The 12,013-nt window shown below is 33.6% G+C and overlaps 1 protein-coding gene across 3 annotated transcripts; it reads left to right on the top strand.

Moving 5' to 3' along the window:
* The first annotated feature begins 1,138 nt into the window (after positions 1 to 1,138).
* Positions 1,139 to 8,223, top strand: LOC110713398 (tRNA-dihydrouridine(20) synthase [NAD(P)+]-like). 3 transcript variants are annotated; one of them, XR_002509911.1, is made up of 11 exons: positions 1,139 to 1,297; positions 1,489 to 1,594; positions 1,691 to 1,829; positions 3,819 to 3,927; positions 4,094 to 4,230; positions 4,459 to 4,595; positions 4,993 to 5,099; positions 5,897 to 6,024; positions 6,601 to 6,691; positions 7,071 to 7,209; positions 7,371 to 8,223. XR_002509911.1 is itself a non-coding variant. In XM_021891858.1 (10 exons), the coding sequence occupies exons 1-9, from the start codon at positions 1,253 to 1,255 to the stop codon at positions 6,650 to 6,652; spliced, it is 960 nt and encodes a 319-aa protein (XP_021747550.1). In that variant the 5' UTR covers positions 1,139 to 1,252; the 3' UTR covers positions 6,653 to 6,691; positions 7,371 to 8,218. The 3 variants fall into 3 exon arrangements, 2 of the variants coding, with proteins under 2 accessions (XP_021747550.1, XP_021747545.1); XM_021891858.1 differs by lacking the exon at positions 7,071 to 7,209 and having other exon boundaries at positions 7,371 to 8,218; XM_021891853.1 differs by lacking the exons at positions 7,071 to 7,209; positions 7,371 to 8,223 and having other exon boundaries at positions 6,601 to 7,043.
* The last annotated feature ends 3,790 nt before the right edge of the window (positions 8,224 to 12,013 follow it).

A 12,013-nucleotide genomic window follows, 5' to 3' on the forward strand; every position in this document is an offset into this window, starting at 1 on the left:
TTAAAAGGTACGGTCCCTACTATTGATTAACTTAGCCACTTAGGGGATCCTTCTCAAAACGGTCCCTAACATATTTTTAACCGGTTATGGAGCCACGTGTCTTGTTTTCATTAGGCATATTTAAGAAAATTAATCCTACACCACTCTAAACACCCATCCCCTCCCTTTTACACCATCTTAATGTTATTTTTTTAAAAAAAAACGGACCACTAAAAATTGAACACATGACAATTTTAAATAATTTACCTGATCATTATAAGCTAGGGAATGTTTTAAGAAAGACACCCCCAAAGTTTGGACTGTCATGAGTTAATCAATAGTTGGGACTGTTTAAAAAAGAATGTCCACAGTTGAAACTGGTAACATCAATTTTTCCAATAATTTATGAATTTTTGCAAGCATTTGTAGCTGGAAGGAAAATGCATTTGAAAAGAAGAAGATGCTGCTATAATTTCTCAAATGTTTCCTGATAATGGCTAAGACATTATTCTCTTTGCATGAAATAAGATGTTACGGTCTGAATTTTTTAAAGCCTAGTTTGATTTAATAAGAAAATTTGTCAATTGCAGCCATTTAAAAAAAAAATACAAATTGCAGCCCAAAAGTACTAATAAATTGTAAATGACAACCCATTTTAATATTTGCATCGATTTGCATGCCAAAAAATATTCCATTAATAGGGGCCATTTTAGTCCTTAAGGTTCCAAATTGAGCTCGGAATTGTCAAACAATTAAAGTAAGTGGCTCGTTTTCACGGCAAAAATAGGTGCACACAAATCGATACATTTTTTATGCGCAAGACGAGACACTTATGTTTTTATTTCAATTCCGAGCTCAATTCGGAGTCTTAAGGGCTAAAATGACCCCTATAACCTTTACGAATTACTTTTCAGCACGCAAATCGAAGAAAAAATTGATTTGGGTGGCAATTAGCAAGTTATTAGTACTTTTGTGCTGCAATTTGCAATTTTTTTTTTTTAAATGACTGTAATTTACAAAATACAAACTTTAAATAACTGCAATTGACAAATTTTCCGATTTAATAATCTGTTTTGCCTAAATTTTGACCTTAATTAAACATCAAACGAGACTACACTTTTGTATCATTTCTAAAATGGGCTTGGCCTGTTACAAATTCTATTCAACAACCTTAATATCAAAAACTCCAAGTCAGGCCCATCACTTGTCGCACCACATTAAACGACTCTACACTTTCCCGGCCCCGTTTTCGGCGCCGTTGTAACCGCCAAACATGGACTACAACAACAAGCTTGTTCTTGCTCCTATGGTTCGAGTTGTAAGTCTCCTCTCTTTCTCTTTCTCTTTTGACTTATTATTTGACGCTTTCACTCTATCCCCATAAGTTCCAACTTCAATTCTGCTTATAATTGACGATATTGGGTTTTATTTATCAGTTGGGTATTAGAGTTTTTCATGTTATAATGATGGGTTGACAAGAAATTACATGGATGAATATGATGTTGTTAGGGTACACTGCCTTTGAGGTTGTTAGCTGCTGAATATGGTGCTGATATCACTTATGGGGAGGAAATTATCGACCATAAGCTTGTTAAGTGCGATCGTATCGTTAACGGTTCTTACTCTTACTTCTATTTGTTTACTTTTTGGGTGTGAATTTGTAAAACTATGGTACTATTAGGTGGATTGATTTATGTGTTATTGTTGCCAGATTATTTGGGTACGATTGATGTTGTTGAGAAAGGGACTCAAAGTGTGGTATTTAGGACCTGCCCGGAGGAGCATAACCGGGTCGTGTTTCAGATGGGGACTTCTGATGCTGTTAGAGCTCTCAAGGCTGCCCAACTTGTGTATGTTTCTTTACCATTTTCAATAGGATTGTTAGGTGATGTAAAGTTAAATTAGAGTACTTACAAATTGTTTGAGAATGAACATAGTTTTGAGCATCCTAAGTTTACATTTAGATTTATCTTACACTACTCTTGCTTTAAAATTTTGATGCACAATCACTTGTATGTATCACACCAATGCTTTTTGTCTCAAATATCATTAATACCATGTCACTTGACAAAAAGAATAGGTAATGAATCCTCAAAGGGGAAAAATAAAGAACGAGGCTGTTTATATGTTCCTTTTTGGATTTCTTTGAGGAGGGAGATAATTGAAGTATGACTCTCCGCTCTTGGGGAGAAATCTATGAAATGACCAATTGGAGAGTCAATTCCCCTAGTTTTACTTTAATTTTTTTTGTTTTAGCACTGGAGTTAGTATTTCCTTATAAAAGAGAGAGGATGCAGAGACTTTGTCATTGTATGTGCTGTAACTCCTGTAAGAAAATTTTACACGCACAATGTTTATTACTTTAAATCTCTTCTTGAAGAAACATGTATCTGTTGAATGTGGATCTATTCAGTGAGTAGTGTGATGCTTAAGGCTGTAAATAATAAGCTCCTGCAATAAATTCTTGGCTATATGATTATATAGTAGCTGTTAGGCACCGATAACACACCCTGATATTGTCCCTTTATGAACTTTTAAGTGGTCTAAGATCCATCCTTAAGTAATGTAGTATCTCGTTCCTTCAATTTATCTGATCAAGGCTTCAAGCCAATGTTCTTGGTCATGGGAATTGTTGGATACTTTGGAATATTTACACTTTGTTTGGATAGCAAGAGAAGGGAAATGAAGGTAATAAGAGAAAGGGAGGGGGAACGTGGAGTTCATTTTCCCTTCAAATCTCTTCAATTTTGGAGGAATGTTGTTTATATAAGAGGGAAAGCAAATGGACCCCTCCCTCGCCTTCTCATTCCTTCCCCAATCTCTTATCCAAACAAGAGGAACCTGATCCCTTCCGTAATTTCTAGTCTTCTATCCATTTTCTCTTAAACAAAGTGTTAACTTGAAATCTAATGCTATCTAACCCCACCCCCCCCCCCCCCCCGCCCCATAGGAAAAGAAAAACATAAAAACAGTGCGCAAAGAAATGGTTTCGGACTTCCCTTGGCTTATTAAAACAAAGAAATGGTTTCAGACTTCCCTTGGCTTATTAAAACAAAGAAATGGTTTGTCATGTGTGATTCTTGTGTTTAATGAACTGATTGTTGGAGGAATTTTATAAACTAGTCGATATGAAGGTATTTTGGAATTAAAAACTTGCTATTATTGAATATGATAGTAAATTATGAAGAAGAATTTATCAACAATGCACTATAAAGGCCTATTTTATAGGCACTACAAAGCTACTGTAATGAAGCACAAGTCCGACTGTCCGAGGCGCATGAAGTCGGAAGGGCAAGTCAAGAATGTTTCGGCCATGAGTATAAGTTGGAAGCTTACAAGGACATTAGCACGCAATGTGATGCTGTTTTGGTGATGGCCATTACCGATAGACCTCTTCGAAATGGGCTCTTAAAAAGGATGAATATAACTTTGCTTGTAAGGGCCAGGAGCATGAAGATTCATGTGGTTCTTTTGAAATGCTTTGGTGGATGTGATAAGTACCACTAGTTATTCATGCTCGTTGCTTGAATGCTTGTAATCACTATTTATATTTATCAATTACTCCATAATGCATCTCGTCGGTTAACTCCCGGATTTCAGGTTCCCACATATAATTTTGGCGTGTTCTCTCTTTGCCTTCATCTTTTGATTTCCGTTTTGTTCAAGTTGAGTATTGCTGATTATCAAAAAACAATTGTTGCTGCAGAGGTGATTCTATGCATTTTAATTAGAATAGTTCTAATAAGCTGCAGAGGTGATTCTATGCATTTTAATGAGGGGGGGGAGGGTTATCTTATGCTGTGATCATGCGGTTTACTGAAGTAGATCTTCCTTCACAGGTGCAATGATGTTGCTGCTGTTGATATCAATATGGGTTGTCCCAGGTCATTTTCTATTAGTGGGGGCATGGGTGCTGCATTGCTATCAAAGCCAGAGACTATTCACGATGTATGCCATTCTTCAAAAATCAGAAGTCTTTCAGTTGTCTCTATGTTGTGTGTTATATTTCAATTTATCAATAAATGTTTTTTCCCCCTTATTCCACTCACCTTGTCTTTGTTGTTCATTTATGGCTATAATACAACAATCTGATTGGCTTATTTCCTTAATTCAGATTCTGACAACATTGAAGAGGAACCTAAATACCCCCGTAACATGTAAAATACGACTTTTGAAAACATCTCATGACACTGTGGAATTGGCCAGACAGATTGAGAAAACAGGTGTTTCTGCTCTTGCTGTCCATGGAAGGTTGTGCTTACCTCCTTTGCTTTTGTTTCCCCTCCTATTTGAGTATATTATACTATTTCACATGTGATCATTAGCCTTCCATTTTTGCTTGCATGTTAATTCATTTTTTTTTTTCTTCTGAAGTGTTCTGATCATTGCCTAAACACATTTAATTAAGGCAATTTCACTTATTATTTTCCTTTAAATCCTTTTTTCCCTTCTTTACCCTATCTATCAAATATATTACAGAAAAGTTCCAGATAGACCAAGGGATCCTGCTAAGTGGAATGAGATTGCTGATGTGGTTGCTGCATTATCAGTTCCAGTAATAGCAAATGGCGATGTCTTTGATTATGAAGATATTCAGCGCATAAAAAATGCTACAGGTTCAAAAATCAAGACTCTTCCGATCCTTATAGTAGGAATATTTAGATTAGAACTTAACAGAGTAGGTGATATCTAATGCAGTAGGACAATGAGGTAAATATTAGCCATCCAACTCCCAAATATAGAAAAATTGATTTCTAAAAAATTGACAATTGATTTAGATGGTGTCAGATTTTGAGAAAAGAGAACAGATTTGGGTCATGCAGCTCAATGTTGATAATTAACCATTACATCAATAGAGTTTTCATATGTAGTTGTAGGCTTGTAGCTTGTCTAACATGCAATTACTTATTTCAATCATCAATCTGAGATGATCCCAAATGAGAAGATCATTGTGAAGCGGAGGGAGTATTTTGTTTTTCTGTCTATTATCTAATATTATGCTTAACATGGTAGGTGCCTCGTCCATTATGGTTGCAAGAGGTGCTCTTTGGAATGCATCGGTTTTCTCCCCTAAAGGAAAATTGCCATGGGAAGAGGTGAAGAAAGAGTATGTCAGGAAGGTACATATTTAAGAAGCTAAATTCACTGGGTCTAGTCTTTATTGACTTAACATTATAAAGCTAGATGGAAAATATAAACATAGAACATAGAAAATTGCCATAGTTGCATTAAGTTCAGATTTTCAACTTGTTTTGCAACTCCAATTATTCAAACTGGTAAGGTCTGACTATACTCCTAATGTAGGTCAATGTGAAAATTAATGCAAAAAACACTTAGGTTTTGTTAAAGATGGAATGATGGATCATCAAAGTTGAAATTTGGTGGGATAGATTTGACTGTTGTAATTCCAAATCCAATCTCATCTACTGTACTTGAAACTTTCAGTCTGTTTAACTAAAATTTAAAGAAATTAAGCGGTTTAATTTCTCATTAGCATGTACCCTCTTGGCATCTTACTTCACCTCTTCGAACTATTAAGTATTAAGATATGGATTCAAAAAAAGTTACAAACCACTTCAAACTTTCTCAAGTCTATTTGATAGAACATAACTTACATACGAGACCCAGTTTAAGCCCACGTTTGATTTATTCTTGCTGTATGCATTTATATCATGGCTCATGTCATGGGATGTGACAAAATTTTACACTGGCTGTCACTAGCCTACCGAAACCCTCCTCCTCTATCCAGGCTTGGAATTGGCAGCTGGAAAACTCACTTATGGGATTAAGGCTTTGATTAATTGATTGATTTGATTGATTGTATACATTTATGCTAGCTTTCTAGTAGATCAAACTTCAAGCTTTTCGCACTTTTCACTTAGGTCATGTACTAACATAAACTTGCACGTGTTACTAGAGCATCTTGTGGGATAATGAAGTCAAAAGCACTAAGCACACTTTGAAGGAAATGATAATGCACCATTCTTGCCTAGAATTTCCAGAAGGGAAGGCTGTGATCAAATCAGAAACCTTGGTGGATCTTGCGTAAGTTTGATTTTACATATCCATCTCAGAAATTCGAAAGTAAAGTTTATGGCTTTGGCTAATTGATGAGCTTAATTCATATACTTATTTGCTCAATTTTGAAATTTCGTACCACCCTTTCCAGAAAAGAAATTTAAAATTCCATAGTTAAGCATTGTGGTCACTGGGAACCCTATCATATGAGCCTGGTGGAATGATACGGTTGTCTGTCATTGATGATCTTTTAATTTGAAATGTTGTTGGTGCTATAACTTAAATTAGAGTGTGTACTAAGCAACAGAACATATATGACCTGATAGAACTAGAGGAGGTTGTATTAGACAACATGTATTTCTTGTCTCCGCAATGCATTCAGATATACCTGGATTATGAGATTTAAAATGACCAGCTATTTTCATTTAACTGACTTGATTCCATGTTGCTAGTTTGTCTCTTCCTTTTTTGGCTTCCCAAACTATGACCTGTTCCGAGTCTCAATAGACTACTTTTCTTCGTTTGTCCAATTGTCCATATAGTATTCTCTGTTTGAGAGAAATGCAAGTTAAGTGACATTTATATGTTTATCGATCATTTCAGGAAACTTTATGGGGAAGAGGATTATTTCCAGTTTGTCAACAAAAACAGATGACACATAAGGGCTTTAAGGCTTTTGTAAAATGAAACACAAGTGAGTTTTTGTTCCCAAGAAATTTAAATTTGTTAGTTATTAGCTATATACTGCTATTGATAATATACAAGTACATTGGTATATGACTCTGGGCTCTGCTTGGAGAGCTCTCATGCTCTCGTGTTGGGGTAGAGTTAGCTCTCCTATATCTCTGTTTGGAAACATGATTGGAGAGCTCCTAAGACACCCGTTGAACACACATATTCTTCCCATCATCATTCATTGTCTGCCATAATTTGAACTGTGATGTAAAGCTATTCATGAAACTTTGTTGATCGGCAAAGCTGCTATTTGTAAAGATAATTTCTTTCCAGAAAATTTAAGAGAAAAAGAGTCATTTTATTATGGCTTACGTGTTGTGATAATTATTTTTTCACAGATCCTTTCCTGCAAATTCTCATCGAATTTGAGAATTAGGATGCATATCAGGGTTCTTTCTCCTGATTAAGCACATATATAGACTTGCAACTTGCGTCTGATAAGTGAATGAGTTTAACCAAAACGTGCCAGTGGACAAGGTACAATTGGTACTAGTTGGTTTACTTTTATAAAAAAAAAAAATTAAAAAAAAAAAAAAAAAAAAAAAAAAAACCCTTACATGTACAAATTTATGCTGATTAAGACTTTTACCCTAATCATAGTAGATTTTTGTAGATTATAACCGATGTATACTGAACAGATCTGACTACTACTGAAACGTAAAGAGCCTTCATGAAAATTGCATTTCTACGTCACTGCAGTTGTCTACAGCGATTGATTGTGCTGAAGAGTGTTTTATGATTTGAACAAGTGATGAACTCTTACTATTGATATTCTTTGTGGTGATATGCTTTTGACCTGTGTACAACTCGCCTTGGAGATGATATTCCACATTCTTTGTAGTGATAGCTTTCCCATTGAAATTGTGGATAAGTGAGAAGATGGTATCGTTCATGGAATATAAGAATTTTGCATCATTTCAATGTAAAAATTATTCTGCACTTTGATGCCATTTGTTGATACTTTTTAGCATTTGAAGCTATTTCACCCTGGCAATAACGCATGCTATTGGTTATCGCTAAGGTAAGCCTTTATTGAATCTTACAAACTCTTCCGTCATCCAGATTCAATTATCACATTACTAATGCAATGTAGCAACTTGCTGATGCATTTCTTTTGGTCTTTTAAAAACAACCTCCATTGAAATTTGGCTATTACATTACTAGTATGAAGTACTGAATAAGAAATAATTTGGTTTTTACATTACTAGTATGAAGTACTGAATAAGAAATTGATCGTCGCGTTACTAGTTCCAAATTGAAGGCGTATTTGGTAAACTGTAAGCCTCATCAAATCAAATCGATGCCACAGCGAGGTTTTTGGCCCATTATTGACGCATCAGTGCTTGTCGACTGCATTGATTGCAAAGAGCCAATAAAGGTACTCCGTAGTCCGTACATTATAAAGCAGTGAAAAAGATGAAAAGATGCCAAACCACAAACTCTTTCTCATCTGATGATCAAAGTTTGTGAAGTACCATTCCAAATTAAACCCATCATCTTCAAGTGGCCCTACCTATTAAATCGGTGCCATAATCGTTTTTAAGGTATATTATGAATGATGATTAACCACTAATTCTTGCAATTATTATGTTTTTTCTCCTTTCATGATCTATAGAATTAAATCTTTAATGTGATTATGTGAATAAATTGGTTAGTTAGGTGCTATAATTTTAGACTGAATGGAGCTAAACTGAATGGACTAGTATTGAAATGAAATTCTAAATAATCTTTATTCAATGATTTTGCATTTTTCTTCGACTTATAAGTCTTCTTCATCCATGCATAATTGTTCGGATTGAAAAAAAAAAATTGAAATAAACCAGGCCATAGTGTAGCCATATTATCTTTGACGGATAAAAAGGCCTACAATGATAGATTTTAAAAATGACTTGATAGTAAGAACCAACTATATTTGAAAAAACCTCAAATAACCCGATAAACTAATGTGATGACAATTGATTGTATCATTTTTTAACACAAAAATAATCTTTGCTGATATCATGAAATTCAAATTATTCTATTACCAATACCAACTAAGCTCACTTATGTATTATATAAAGTGTGAAAAGACCTTGGAAAATTAAAAGACTATAGAAAATGCAATAATAATACCAGAAAACATGTATTGGTAGAGTAAGATTTGATAGATGATAGTGAGTGTCCTTATCCAAATAATAGAATATATGCATTGAACTTTGAGAAGGTAAAGGGTTAAGACATAAACATGCCCTTTTTTCCTGGGCCATTTGCATTGGTTTAACTTATAATGGCTAATTTTAGTGGTAATAAGTTAGTGGGATTTATTTCTTCTTTTTGTTCACTTCTTTTTCGGGATTCCAAGTACAATAATATAAAGGTACCAAATAGTACCATCAAAATTAAAATGCACTTTAGACTTTAGAGAAATACAACTCCCTTCAATTCACCTAAAAAAATAATAATAGCATTACCCTTCTGATAAAAAGAAATGCGCAAATTTAGCGAAAGTTTTTCATTGACTGCTCCGAAAGTGAAGTATAGCTTCGTTTTAAACCACCCGCTTATCGGGTGGATTAACCGTTTAACGTTTAACGTTGTAAATAATTACAAGTATATTATTAGGGGGTGTCTGGTTCACGGAATCAAGGTATAATTTATGGGTTTAGAATTGGCTAAACAAATACTTCAAACTTCTAAGGTAAAGTGGCTCATATCAATACTTCTATATATCAAATAAAAGAAAAACCTTCCTTCCACAATCAAATCAAACAAATGGTATCAAGAATCATATTTTAAACACATCCCTTACTATATATTTCGTAAAAGTTACTACGGAAAATAATGTATGTGAGATTTGATTTTATAATATAGGTACATATTAATGGTCAAATTAACATTATCTTTGATCCTATAGTTATATGATTGAATATGTGATAGTTGTTGGTTTTTTTTTTTTTACTGAGTTTGTTGTGTTACAAACACTTGCAACAAGTTAACATTTACACTATTTATACAACATTAAATTTGACCATGCTTTCTTTACACAAATTTATATCAAAAATTGTGTATTATTGTACAACCTGTATTGCTCACCTTATTTTCACTTATTTCAAGTTCAGATAAGTTCAGTTCAGGAAAAATAAGTTCTGATAAGGGTTACCTAAGTTTAGATTACAACTAAAATAAGTTTAATAAAGTCTAATAAGTTCATATCAGTGAAAATCAGGTGAATAAACACACGCTAATACAAATTTGCATGTATTTATGGTCAAACATATACATTGACAAATTATTTAGTAATGAGGGTAGTATATGAGTACTGAGTAAGTGAGCTAGTAGCTATGAAACACATTATTTTGGAAATAGCTATGTCATTCTTTGTTAGAGATGAGAGGAAGACACTTATAAGAAAAGTTCATATGTATATTTTGCTAATACCAAATAATGTTCCATTCAAAAAGCCTATTTTCAACCTTAAAGACCTTCAAATTACTGCATAACTCTTTCGAACTGTAATACAAAGAAAAATAAGAGAAGTTCACTTCTTTAAAGGGTTCAACAGTTTTATTATGCGTGTTCATATCAAGCCTTCAATTTGTCAATTGCCTTGCATGGGTTCTTTCTCGAGTAGTGAATTACTAGTTTTACAAATATAAATTAATTGAAATCAGCTCAACAAGTACTAGAAAATCATCGCATGATACTTTGGAATCCCAATTCCAAAATTCTTTCGATTATACAAGTGTTCAAAGAGTTGTAAAAATGAGAACTAATTAAGTACTTTTTGTATTATAATTATAAGCGCTAACTTCTAGAGGAAGTCCTAAATCCTAATGCCTCACCATGCGAAATGCCTCACAAGGGCAAAATAGTAAATCTGTTGTTTTTATCAACATTCTTTGTATGCTTTCTTTGCACACATTTTACTAAAGAGATTAATTAAATAATATAAACGGACATATTAATTAAAATAATTTAAACACATAGTGTCAAATCGTTCAGCGCATTATTCTACATGTTCAAAATTTCATTAAAGTATTCAGTTATCGTCTCTAATCAGCTTCTAAATTTGCATGTCTTGAAGATGTGTTGCAAAGTACTCCGTAAAAGTAATGAAACAAGTATTTTTCTTTTTCCTTTTATTAAAAAGCGTTTCTAATTATGTATATGTGTTATGCTTCATCATTCTCTTTCTCTAGATTACATTAGGAATTCCCCTTGTGAGGAGTACTTCCTAATATTTATTTCTCCTTACCTTTTCAAAAATAAAAATAAATAAATAAATAAACTCTTTCTCTAGATAGATGTCACTTCATCCAATAATTTATACTTTGTGTATATTGGATATGTCAATAGAAAATGCTAATACGAAATGCTTATATATAAGCATCTACATAATTTTGTTATTGTGATGGTTCATTTGCTGAATGTGAGTGTTGGCTTTCTTCTTCTTAGTGGTTTAATGATTGTTTTTTTTTTCTTCTTAGTAGCCCAACATTAGAGAGCATGAATTCAAACTGCTGTGTTGTTTCCTAGGATGCTATGTGATGTCAAGCAATCCCTTCATTCTTGCAAAACTCATAAAAGATAAGAAATTATTGTGACCTTTGCAAGATTAACGCCAGAAGGAGCCTCATAATCGAAATGGATGTGATCAAACATGGATTTTGTAGTGATTATTTCTATCATTAATTCTAAATTCTTAGCAAGAGAAAATGCTCGACTTTAACGCAAAGTTAAAGATTTAAGCCGATTAGCCGACCATAAATTGTATATCAATTAATATATTTTCTAAATTGTTAATATTATATTATGATTGAGAATTAAAATGAAATTAGTCGTCTTACTCAAGACCGAAATGATCTCTCTTTGAAAACGACATTGTATTTCAAATTGTAGTTAGGTAGAATATTAATTGAAGTATGGACAACTCCATTCTCATTTGATTTCCTTATCACATCATTTATATTTGGTGTCCCATTAATAATCACGTCCTTTTCTACTCATTGCCACATAAATTCCATATGATATGTTCGTTATCATCCACAGTACGGACATGCCCCTTCGATGACCGAGACACTTATGTGGCTATGCAGGATTTACCCAATGAGGGCTCGACGTCATTCAACTTTCGACTATAAGCCAAATCCATTCAATTTTTTGGGAATTGATTTTAACACACCAATAATTGATTTTGACACACCCCTATGTGAAAACTGTTAAATTTAGAGAAGAGAGGAAAGATTAGGAGTAAACGGCTTAGCCTTCATCGATTATGCACAAGCGTATATATAGGTTACAT

The sequence above is a fragment of the Chenopodium quinoa genome, unplaced genomic scaffold (genome assembly GCF_001683475.1).
Source record: "Chenopodium quinoa cultivar QQ74 unplaced genomic scaffold, ASM168347v1, whole genome shotgun sequence".
Lineage (NCBI taxonomy): Eukaryota > Viridiplantae > Streptophyta > Magnoliopsida > Caryophyllales > Amaranthaceae > Chenopodium > Chenopodium quinoa.